The sequence below is a fragment of the Mangifera indica genome, chromosome 14 (assembly GCF_011075055.1).
Source record: "Mangifera indica cultivar Alphonso chromosome 14, CATAS_Mindica_2.1, whole genome shotgun sequence".
In the NCBI taxonomy this organism is placed as follows: domain Eukaryota; kingdom Viridiplantae; phylum Streptophyta; class Magnoliopsida; order Sapindales; family Anacardiaceae; genus Mangifera; species Mangifera indica.
In genome coordinates, this window is record NC_058150.1 from 4006518 (window position 1) to 4019806 (window position 13289).

Sequence of the window (13289 nt, forward strand, 5' to 3'; positions counted from 1 at the left end):
TATTTTATATAAAAAAAAAAACATAAAAATTATTTCTTTTAGAAATAAATTAAAATTACTAAAAGATAAAGCACCAGAAAATATTTAAAAAAAATCAAATTAAAAAATATAAGTTAATCACCATAAAAATTGATTTCAAAAAAACAAAGAAATCATATCAATTGGGAAACAAAAGATCGAATTGCTCTAATTGTTTTCCAAAAAAAGTCAGTGACTAATCAACCATTGAACCAGTCAAGTACCATACGGCTTCTATAGTTAAATAATATAAATATTACATGGATTTTTTTTTTTTTTAGAAGTCACAGATAAAGATATGTTTGAGGAATTGTAAAATGAAGAAAAATAGTTTAATATGTATTTCTTATTGTAATTTATCATGTTCTTCATAGAATCTCTGCTTTTGATTGATTTAAATTAAGTTTTAAATTATATAAACATATTATACCGACAATATTCAAAACAAACAGGAAACTTAAATAAATAAATATACGGAAAAACTATATTGCAACCCCAAATTACAGTTTTACTTTACTATTTGAATTAATATTTAAAATAATTTTTTATTTAATCATTAAATATAAATTCCAAATAATATTTAAAAAAATATGGTTTAGTTTGGTGGAAAACAAAAAACAAAATCTTAAACATAGATTAAATAAAAATTACACGATCTTCTTAACTTTTGGGATTGATTGAAAGTAGTTTAGCTATTGAAACAAATATTGCTCATGCTTGTATTGAGTAAGACCATTGATCTTAGTAGGACCAATTGAATCCACTAGTTCAATTTAACTAAATCATAAAAGATATGAGTCAATTATATTTTCTTCACGGTATTTTTATGTAAAGTTTAATATACCCTTTATAAAAAAGAAAATGGGAAACTATGGTATGTATAGTACAAAAATGAAGTCTGTTGACATTTTTCATCAAGTCGACTCCAAACGAAGCTTCTATTGTACGATTCGACTTCATCCAAAGTCGAATTGATAAAAAACAAAACCGATTCATGTTGTTTGGAGATGATTTGATGACAACTTTTTGTCTTCGTGCTTTGTAGCATTAGACCTTCATTAGGTTTCATCACGCGTCATTGTCTGCAATAGAGAGAGAAGAATGGGATGAAAACTAGTCTCGATCAGAGCATGACTATCAAAGAAGGAAGAGAAAAAAAGTAAATCCTAACAGAGGGAAAACGTAATTTTTTAAAATTTTAGATCGAAGCAAATTATTAATTTTTTAAATTAAAAGAAAAAATGAAATATAATTTTATTTATTTTAATATTAATGATGAAAACAGATAAATTTAATAGAAGTTGAGTAATGGTGAGTATTTAGATTTTTGAAATTCTGTGGGTAGATATTGGAAACAAACTAAACCTTGGGTGGGCACAACTCCTTCAGCCTTTACATAATTAATAAAACTTATTTTCCTTTTGAGCCGTTTCTTGAGTCCACCAGATCTCACATTTGACTGTAACTAAAGTAAAGCAAACAGGAAGGAACATTGTTCTAGCCTTCGGCATATAAAATGACTGTTTAATCATAATTAACAATTAAAAATGTTAAATGATTTGATTAAGTAAATAAATATCTAGCTTGGGCGAGCACCAAGTGTCATCATTTTTTCTTAATGCAAGCAAGTATAAATTACCTGCTCAGCATAGATTCGGAATTTTTCAGTCCAGGCGGCGGTAGCTTCAACCGTGGAAAACCTGGAACTCCTCGTGCTAAGAAATTCCCAGCGAGGAGAAAAGGCTTCCCCGTCCAGCTTCTTTTTAACCAAGTGCTTTTCAGTGCACTTAAAATTCACAACTAGATCGATGTCCACAATTTGATCAAGAATCTCCTGCAAAGAGATCCAGTTTTCAAGAGCACATAAGACCGTTAGAATTCACCCACGCCTGGCTTTCAAAGAAAACGCAGAAGCTCAGACTTACAGCTTGGATCCTTGTGCGAGGAATTCCATCTAGAATGAAACCGTTGTCCCCTCTATAGTATCCTTCTTCTAGCCTCTTCGAGAGCAATGCAAATATTACATCCTCTCGAACAAGCTTTCCTTCGTTTACAGCATTTGCAATCTAAAGTGAGGAAAACGAACGTTTAGAAACTTCCAACAAAAATTATAAAAAAATAAAAAGAGAAAATAAAAACCCGTTTGTAGAGAGAAGAGCGAGGTTCAGGCTCTTGTCTAACAAGACTTCCCATAGAAATGTGAGGAACTTCTAGAAGCTTCGACAAACGCTCAGCGTACACGTGTTTCTTCAACCCCGGGTCTCCAATAAGCACCCAGTGGACACCTCTCTTCGGCGAAGACTCAGCAGAACCCAATTCTAGGCGCCATCCAGCTATTTTCCCCATCCAAATCATTCTCGTCGTCGTCCGCGATGTTTGGAGAGTCGATGGTTGAAACATTGACGCGTGGATTCATTTCAAAGTAAGCGTCCATCCAATTTTATTAATATCCCTTATTATTATTAAATATACTTAAAATTTTTTAATGGAATCAAAATTTTTTTAGACAATTGGATAGTTAGAATCAATAAAATTATACATATATATATATATATAATTTATATATATAAATAATATATTATTATATAATTTAATAATTTATATATCAAAATTATATACCAAAAATTTATTCACATAATATTACTACTCCTTAAGAAAATAACACGTGTTCAAAATTTTGAGATATAAAATTTTGTATGGACATCAAAAGTAATTTAATAATATTTTATTCAATTTCATAAATAACTTATTAAAAAAAAACATATATTTGTTAATGATTCCAAGGAAAACAAGTCTCGTCATCGTCTTCAAGGCATGAACCATTTTCTCTTATACTCCAAATACAATGCATGCAAATATCTCTCATCTGAATGAAGATATCAAACCAGTCATCACCCCCTTGCCATCCAAAATGACAATAAAATCGAATTCTCCCCAAAACACTCAACTTAAAATGAAAAGAGAATTTAGTCGAATGAGAAAGTACATGTGCACCAAGATCATCATCAGCGGATTTACAATGAAGAGTCAAGTCTAATTTACTTTGTAAATCATTTACTATAGTAACATTTACCTTGGGCAGAAAACTAAACGATTTACTTATTACCGCCATATTTGATATCATTAATAACTTCAATAAGAAAATCATAATTGTTTTTGACCTCATACTCATATTCAATTTTCAAAATTAAAATTTTTTTACCTCTAAATTCTTGTATAATAATTATTTATATTTATAAGTTATTAAAGTGACAGATATATGTTACAATTATTTTGATTTTATCCTAATTTATATATTTTTAGAAAGTAATTATGAATAGTATTATAATCATACACTTATCTTAACCGTTTTAATGAAAATAAATGCTATTAAATTTTTATTTAGTAGAAATAACAACTTTTTTTCCTTGTTTGTTTTACATTTGTAATTGTAAATCTGTAATTGTTATTTAAATTAAGATAATAAGAATTACATTCAATACTTGTACAAATAAAAAGATAGTATAAATTTACTGCATATTATTGAAATATAAGTGGGAACCAAAATTACTATTTATTTCATTTTTATCTTTTAAAATTTGTTGAACAGTTCAAGAGTAGGCCGTGAGTCCAAGACCAAATAAGATCAAAATGGGTTTTGACTATGCATTAAGACAATGGTTAGTTTGTAGATTTTCCTTTTGGGTAAGAAGCGTGGTAGTCAAAAGTTTAATTTGAAAATATAGTAAAAAAAGATTAAATTTATATTTCTTTTATCAATAAAACTATGTGTACCCATTTTTATACACAGTTTATATATACAAATGATGTGTTATCATGTGATTAGATGTTTCTTTATCATATGATGACACATATTTTAAAATCACCTAATTATATGATGACACATCACTGTGTATATAAATTGTGTACCAAAAATAGGTACACATAACATTGCTCTCCTTTTATATATAAAACTCTTCTATTATCATTCAAGATATTTTTATATATAAAATTTTTGAACAGAATATATTTTTTAAGAATGTTGGCTCTTTAGAATAACATGTGTTCAAAATGTTGAAATATAAAATATTTCTTGAACATCAAATTCAATTGATCAAAAATAACTGAATAATATTTTATTCAACTTCGTAGAGAACTTTGTGAAAAACATTCATCGACTATTTTTATTCCAAGGATAACAAAACTCTTTAGGGGGCATTCGGTTACAAGTTTTTAAGATTACCTTGGTAATCTATCTTTTATCCTTTTGTTTGGTTTGTCAATAATAAAATATTATAATAATCTTCTATTATCAATACTGATGTGATATGTAATATAAGTAGTAATCTGATTACCACCTTTATCTTAGGTATTTAAAAATTACTAATGTAATCTTGATTTTATTATAATTATATTATTATTTAATAATTTTTTGACACAAAAATAAATTAATTTTTAATTAATATGATAAATAATATAAAAATATTTAAAAATAATTATATTCAAGGGTATTTAAGTAAAATAATTTATTAGTAATCTTTTATTACCTTTAACCAAACACAATAATTATTTATACCTACCAAAATTTATCAAATATAGTAATAATTTATACCCAGTAATCTTCTAAGTAATCTATCTTCAAGATAATCTTTCTATTTTGGTAATAAAACATTACCCAAACCAAACACCGCCTTAAAGTCTTCAACGCATGGACCAGTTTCTCTTATCTCCCAGACACAATGCCTACAAGCATCCCTGATTTGAATAAAGATATCAAACAACTCGGAACGCTTCTGCCAGCCGAAATGACAATAAAATCGAGTTCCCCCGAAAAATTTTACCTGAAAATGAAAAGAGTATTCACCCGAATAAGGCAACACATATGCACCAAGATCATCATCAACAGATTTAAAATGAAGAGCCAAGTTCACTTTACTTCGCAAATCATTCACTATAGTAACCTTCACCTTCTCAGGAAACTGAATGATTCACTTATTATCGTTATATTTGATATTATTAATAGTTTCAATAAGAAAATCATATTAGCTTTGTTGAAGGTACTCATTCTCAACTTTTATTTATCAAGAACAACTTTTGATCTCTGGTTTTCATATGGTAGGTATTTATATTGGTATGTTCCTGAAATGACAACCGTAAGAGAGTATATTTAGAAAGTAAATATAAATATTATTATAATTATAAACATACCTTAATCTTTTCAATCATATCAAATGTTATTAATTAATCTTTTTTCTAGTAAAAATTACAACTTTTTTCCTTTTGTGTTTTATGTTCGTCATTACAAATATGTAATCACTGCAAAAATGGCTTCTTTCAATTCAGATGATGAAGATTGCATTCAATACTCATAAAACTAAAAGATACTATAAATTTATTGTGTATTATTTAGATATACATAGAAGCCAAAATTATTACTTATTTCATTCTTATCCTTTCAATTTTTTTAAATAGTTCAAGATCAAACTCTAAAGTAATTATGCATAGAGTGACTAAGTTCTATGATTTTTTTATAAGTTTAATCTTAGAATATCATTATAAATGATTTAACACGTTTACTTATACACACACACACACACACACACACACACACACACACACAGAGGTTTACTTCTTTGGTTTCGTGCTATATAGAAGATTAACTCAACTAAATTTGACGAACTTGGATTTATTTTGATTTCGTGAATCAATAAGTTTTATGGTTAATATTGCAAATATTTAAAGTAACTCAAAAACATTTTATTCAATTATATAGAGAATTCGAAATTAAAAAAAACATACATTGATTAATGATTCCAAGGAAAACATTGCTTTTCAAGGCATGGACCAGTTTCTCTTATATTCCAGATACAATGACTGCAAGCATCCCTGGTTTGAAGGAAGACATCAAACCACTCATCACCCCCCTGCCATGCAAAATGACAATAAAATCGAGTTGCCCCTATAAACCTCATCTTAAAATGAAACGAAAATTCAGCTAAATAAGAGAGCACATGTGCACCAAGATCATCATCAGCAGATTTACAATGAAGACTCAAGTCCAATTGGCTTTGCAAATTATTCACTATAGTAACATTCACCTGTGCAGGAAATTTAAACGACTCACTTATTATTGCCATATTTGATATTATTAATAGCTTCAATAAGAAAATCAGAATTGCTTTGTTGAGGATACTCATACTCAACTTTTATATATCAAGAACTTTTGACCTCTAAAGTTTTGTATAATGGGTATTTATATTGATAAGTTATTTAAGTAACGCATGTAAAAAAGTATGTTACAATTATTTTAATTCTTTCTTTATTTATATATTTTTAGAAAAGTGAATATAATTAGTATTATAATTATACACATACCTTAATCTTTTTAAAATAAACAGAAAAGTTATTAAGGTTTTATTTAGTAAAAATAACCACTTTTTTCCTTATGTAGAAACCATAATTATTACTTGTTTCATTCTTATCCTTTAAAATGTTTTGAACAGTTCAGAGCCAATGGCAGTTGCAGGCCTGAGTTCAAGACCAAATAAGATAAAAATGGGCTTCGAGTTGCATTAAGACCATTGTCAGTCTTCAGAGAGCTAACAGCAATTACAGGCCCAAGTCGAAGACCAAATAAGATATGAATGGACTTCAAGTTGCATTAAGACCATTATTTCCGTGGGGTTCGAACCCACGGCCACAAGGTTAAGGGCCTTGCGCTCTATCGACTGAGTAGAAGTCTATAGATTTTCCTTTCGGGTTTAAGGTTTCAACGTCACGTCAGCCAAGAGAAAGAGACACGCCCAGTGTGGCGTCTGAACCCACGACCACAAGGTTAAGAGGCTTGCGCTCGACCAACTGAGATAGACGGGCCATCTGTCCTCCCTGAGACGAGGTTAACAGGAAGGAGCATTGCTGCAGTCCAGCCAGGGTATATAAAATGACTGTTTAATCATAATTAACAATTAAAAATGTTAAATGATTTGATTAAGTAAATAAATATGTTGCCAGGGCGAGCACCAAGTTTCAATATTTTTTCATTCTGTTTTTAAGGCTAATTGACTATTTTTCACAGGAACATTTATCTAATAACATTTTTCTACATGTTAATTCAACCAATCATTTAAAATAATGTTAGTCCTTTGACAAATTTTCACATATTAATTTAAAAAAATTTAAATACTTATTTATCATTCAATTTTATATGATTGAATGATTGGATGATAGATCATATTTTGAATTTTCAAAATTTAATAGAAAAATATTTGAATTTTTTAAACCTAACATATGAAAAATTTGAAAATAATCAAACCTAAAAACCTTAGGTGTTAAGTACTTAACCTTTGTAGATGCATGAAATTGGACGGGAATTAGTATGTTGGCCTTTATTAATATCGTGACAGATGGTGTGCTTTTGGAGAAAAAAAAAGGCCTAAAATAAATATTAAATTGTCACAGATTATTATAATAATAATAATTTGTATTATAATAATAATAATAATAATATATATTAAAAATTAAAAATAAAATGATATTTAATTATATAATAAAATATTATTTTAACAAAGGTCTAGTGTTGACTGAGAGGGGCCATTGTTGACTTATATTACAGAAATTTTCCGTCGGATCCACTGTTAACTTTTTGACTGTAACCACCCCACTACACCTTTAGTCCTTTTAACAAAAGGTTAAAAGCCAAAGAAGGAAAGAGCAAGGAAGCAACCACTCACTCAGATTCTAATTCCTATCATACACGCAAGGGCGGCTCTCCGTCTTTCACTAATTCATATTGAAATTAATTAATTGGGTTAATTTGTAAGGAAGGAGACGGCAGACATATCCATTGAGTCTGACTGATCCTCGTTCATATTTTCAAGTCTGCATTTGTTGATTTTCTCGTTCATACACATAATTATTTCTCTCTGATGTTAATAATTAAATACCATTCTCTTAGATATATTCTGATGTTTTATTTAATAAAATCCATTCACCGAATTAAAAGTTGCACCTAAAGCACTTGTTTATTGAACCAATTACACCCGACATCAGATTAATGTGCCTCGTGATAAAAATATATAATTATTTTAGGTAATTGATTAATCAATTAGTGAAGTTATGTAGCATAAATAGATACATCCATGTTCCATTGGTAGAATTATGGTAGGTAGGTAGGTAGGTAGGTCCTATTAAACAAAATATTTGATTTCATTTTCATATAATATTTGATTTGATTTTTGTAAATTATTTTTTTTATAGGGACTATAATTTATTGTAATCCCTTTATTTTATTTTCATGGTATTGTGATTTCTTTTAAGATTGTATAATAATAATAGTATAAATTATACAAATTTTTCATCAATAATTCACAATTTTTTATATTATTAGAGTGGAAAATATCTTCCTACACCCGTCAGTTTTCTAATCTGGCTTTTTCCCTTACTCTAGGATTTCATCTTTTTCTTTTTGCAATTGTCCCCCTAACTTTAAAAATGTCAACCCTCTCTCCATCTATTTGCACAACCATCTCCAACAAACTTTTACCTCCGTTTTTTACTGATTTCTCCATTTGAGACTGAGTTGATGTTAGTCTAGTTTGTTTCTAGTAACTTCTCTCATTTTCGACTCAATCTAAATGAGGTATTTTTTTTTTTATCATCATGCATGATCCTATCTCCTTTTGTTATTGTAAAACGTTCATCTCTCTCTAACAGATATCACATTGAGATCAAACGGTGTTATAATGAAAATGAAAATCCTTTTATACATGAACCTAAAAGATTCATCAAAGTGCAGTTAAACTTTTCAACGATGCTATTCTGTTAACTCTATGACTACAAAAACAACAAAGATTTTGCTTTAGAAATACACTGCATAAGCAGTAATGAATCAGGATCAAAATTAAAAAATCAATAGCCACTTTCATCAAGAACTTCTAAATAAATGGGTCAGCATATCAAGATCCCAACATCACAGAATTCAAACAAAACAAAATTTTAAATTTGAAAATACATGTACCATATATGCAGAAAATTTTATTTCAAAACAAAATATGTCACTATTACATTATTCAAACAACAATTCAGAGTCAATACCCCTTAAATTCAATCAATAATACAAAATTGATTTGAAATCCCAAATGAGAGAACAAGCCTAATAGTGTATGTAGACAAAACAATTTGGAGATTTTGGACGGAATATTTATGAAAATGATCAATTTTGTTGTGGGAATTATTAGAGATATCAATCGACGTCATCGACATTTGTCAATCATTGCTGGAAGTCATCACCAATGCTATTGTCGAAGAGCAAAAGAAGTTTCATCTGGTGTTGAACTTGAAGATGGGATGTTGGTGCAGGCATGGGGTAGATGGTGGGGGAAGGAAGAGCCAATGAAAGGGTGGCTATACATGGTGGTGGTTTAAGAAGAAGTCTTAACATTTTCTATTTCTAAACACGAAATACACCACTCAGACCAAATACTAGTTTATCTCTAGTAGCCTCTCTTCTTTTTGATGTGGTCTAGATTAAATATTCTATTTTTCATCATTGTGTATTATCCTATTTTGTTTTATCATCGTGAAACGTTCCTTCTTTTCTAACAAATATTATGTTGAAATCAAATAATTCTTGTTGTGAATTTTTTGTCAGCAACACAACAAACTCTTTACTTATTGTATAGAGTTTATTCTGATCATCCTCTTACAGGAATGAAATCCTTTGTTTTACAATGATTTTTCATCAAAACAGATATAACTACAAATGTTCAATGATGCTATGACTGATTTGAAGACAACTTTAGCAATAGTGCCTCTTGAAAATCTATCCCTTGGTTTTCACTGTCGGTAGCCAAAATTCCTAGCACTACATTTCTTGAAAATTTTAAAAAGTTTAAGGTTGTTTTTAAAAATTTTAAATTGTAATATGTCCTTTAATAGTTTCAAAAATAAAAATTAAGCCCCCAAATAACTGACCAAAACATAACATTTTATAGTTGTTTAAAATTTTAATAATTGTTAAGAGTGTAATTGATAAATTTTTAAACTTGTAAAAATATATTTGTAATTTAACATTTATATTAAGTGTGTTAATGATTGTTATGCAAATAAAATAAAATAACATAACAATCATTTACAGTAAAACCAAATAGATATACTAATATATGTGGATCATGGGTGTGTATTTGGTCTTCGAGACTTAAAAGGGTGGTAATTGTCAGTTTATCAAACCTTGACATAGTCATTTGACCTTAATTTAATTAATTTTCATTCTCTTCCCACAAATTTAAGTTTTAATTCAATTTTTAATTTGCTAGTGGGTTGCATCAGATTTCGGCCGTCCGAAATCCAACCACGACTACTCCGCTATTGACATTTGGCTCCAACCACCTGCCACTAATCCTTATAACAAAGGTTAAAAGACAAAAAAGGAAAGAGCAAAGAAGCATCCTTCACTTATTCTTATTCCTCCATATACACGCAAGGGCGCTCTCTGTCTTTCACAGATTCATATTGAAATAAATTAATTAGGTTCATTTGTAAGGAAAGAGATGGAAGCAATATCCATTGGATCTGATCCTCGTTTTTATTTTCAAGTATGTGTTTGTTAATTTTCTCATTCATACATAATTATATCTTTCTTATGTGTGTGCAATTTATGTACGTAGGTGGGAAAGATAAAAATCAGTGAGGGAATGAAGTGTTTGCAAGATTTAGTTCATTGGTATAAGGACAACTTGAGCCCTGAAAATAGTGGAATCTTTCATGAAGTCCTGACCTATCTTCAATCTTTTCAACGACAAATACAAGTAACTCTTATAGAACTAATGTTATATGGTCCTTCATTGTTAATAACTGGAACTTTTTATCTGAAATGACATAGCTTTTTTCATTAAATATGTGAAAAAAATTGAATTTGGAGCACAACAGGGAAGAACATCTGGATCTTTCAATCTACGACTTGGACAGGTTCCTTATCGCTACTCTTCATTTATGTTCTCTCTTAATTATACATATAATAATAATGTTTTAGTGAAAATGTTTTTAAATAATTATATAATTTAGTATTATATTTATTGCCTCAATTTAACAAAAATAAAAATTGACTTGGTCAGGTTAAATAAAATAAATAAATAATATTTAGCAATTTACATTTTATTGTTTATTAGGTGTAGATTTGTTTGTATTGTAACAGGAAATCAGTCAAGTAAGAGAACAAAATATCAACTTTGAGCCGACTCTAAATCAAGAGATTGATATAGTGATAAATAAAAAAGAGAATAAATCATCATGTTCTAAACGAAAAACGTGATCAGATGTTTGGGGCCACTTCACAAAGTATGAAAACAAAGATAAGAAGATCAAAGTTCTATGTCAACATTGTAAGAAAGATTTTGATGGATCAAGCAAAAGTGGAACAACACATCTCAGAAATCATATAAGAAGTTGTTTGAAAAATCCAAATAGAGTAGCTAATAAAGCAAAAGAAATAATTGTGGTTGATCAAGAACTGAATAATTTTAATTTAGTGTAAAAGATGATTAAGGATGGGTTGAACGGTATAAAAGATGATATACTTGAGGTTTATAAACAATAGAAAAATAAGTTGTATAGATATTTAGAAATACTTCCACGTTATTTTAATATATCAATTGGAAAGTTGGTGTTTGATGTTCTTACGTGGTATGTGATGATTTGGTTCATCAATGATAATTGGAAATTGAAAAACTGGATTATTCATTTGGAAGATAATGATTTTACTATTGGCAAATTGCTCCAAGATTGGAAAATAGACAAAAAAACTTTTGTCTATAGTTAATCTGTTTGATTGTCTGTCAAATGATATGAAGCTACAGCTTACCAATTCACTTAATGAAAGAGTTTCACACCGTTTCATGGAGACCTTTGATACAAATTTTTTCTCAAGTGAAATTTTTTTTGAAGTAGTAAGTGTGTTGTGGGAAAATGATATTATGATCAAGGTGGGGAAACTTAGAGACTACTACATGATATCATCAAACAAATGTCAGTTTGAATTAGCAGTAAATAAAGTTAAGTCCATGGGTAAAATGGTAACTTTGTTGCACTATGATTCCGGATATGTTCTTGAGAAATTTGAACTGCTTAGTTGGGCAATGAGATATGAAGAAGTATTTTGTGAACTGGAGCATATAGATCCTGATTTCAAATCTATCAATTTTGATTGGGAGGATGCAGCTTTCCTGCACAACATTTGCAGAGTGTTAATGGATCTGGCAAATGATTTTTTGGAATGGAAATGTCCTGAATCTAAGTTGGCAAATGAGTGTTTCCTTATGGTTTATCGATCATTTTTAAAAATGCAACAATTAAAGAATAGTGAATATAAGTACTTTTGCCTTGTTGCATTAGTTTGGAGAGAAATTTTTGATCAATATAGCAACAACTTAAAGTTGGCATTAGTAATCACAGTGATTCTGGATCCAAGATTTAAACAGGATATTGTACAACATTTCTACAAAGAAATCTATGATGATGAGGCAGACTTGCACTTCAATCAAATCTTGAGTGATGTTAGAAATATTTACAATGAATACGCAAAGGATTTCAACAGTTCTTCCGTGGTGAGATCATACGCATTTCCACAGCATGCAAATGAGGTTGTTTCTTCAAAATTAGAATTCGACCAATATTTGACAGATTCCAAAGTTTCTCCATGTGAAGAGTTTGATATACTGGAATGGTGGAGTTTTAATTCTCTGACTTATCCAACACTAGCTACAATGGCTCATGATTTCTTATGCATTCCTTTTGTTTATCCTGAAGATATTATTGATCGTTTGGAGGATGAAGTTCCGAATATTTTTAGCTTTTGTTGTTTGGATGCCGACTTAAAATATGCTTTGGGATGTACAAAAGCGTGGTTGAATGAGTTTGAAAGTCTGTAACGAAGTTGTTTAAATAAATATGTGAGCACTGTTATGTGTATATACTTTTGATATATAATTAGAGTATATAGATCACGTGTTATCATATAATTGAGTGTTATTTTATCTTTAATTTAAAAATATTCAATTATATAATAACAAACATATGTGTATCTAAACTGTGTATCAAAATTATGTACACATAGTTTTATTAAAATATAAGTTTCAATTTTCCTATTTATTAAATTTCCCTTTCAATAGAATAATCATGATTCATGAAATTAATAATAAAACAAGGGATCAATATTTTATATAAAAAATAAATACATACAAATTATTTCTTTTAGAAATAAATTAAAATTACTAAAAGATAAAACACCAGAAAATATT

The 13289-nt window shown here is 28.9% G+C and overlaps 2 protein-coding genes across 3 annotated transcripts in view; one reads left to right on the top strand and one right to left on the bottom strand.

The window, feature by feature from the left end:
- The window catches only part of LOC123195904 (zinc finger BED domain-containing protein RICESLEEPER 1-like), a 28223-nt gene extending 15290 nt beyond the window's left edge, over positions 1-12933 (top strand). Inside the window, exons 1-2 of one of the 2 annotated variants that reach the window (XM_044609770.1) lie at positions 10498-10589; positions 10662-12933. In XM_044609770.1, coding sequence (XP_044465705.1) covers positions 11838-12920 — 1083 coding nt within the window. In that variant the 5' untranslated portion in view covers positions 10498-10589; positions 10662-11837 and the 3' untranslated portion in view covers positions 12921-12933. Of the gene's footprint in view, positions 1-10497; positions 10590-10661 lie in introns of those variants that run through there. The other variant, XM_044609771.1, reaches the window with a different exon arrangement.
- LOC123196544 (probable adenylate kinase 7, mitochondrial) lies at positions 1419-2364 on the bottom strand. The gene is made up of 4 exons (XM_044610606.1): positions 2158-2364; positions 1944-2084; positions 1658-1852; positions 1419-1538 (listed from the first exon to the last, which is right to left on the bottom strand). Exons 1-4 carry the CDS (start codon positions 2362-2364, stop codon positions 1419-1421), a joined length of 663 nt encoding a protein of 220 aa, XP_044466541.1.
- Positions 12934-13289: the final 356 nt, after the last annotated feature.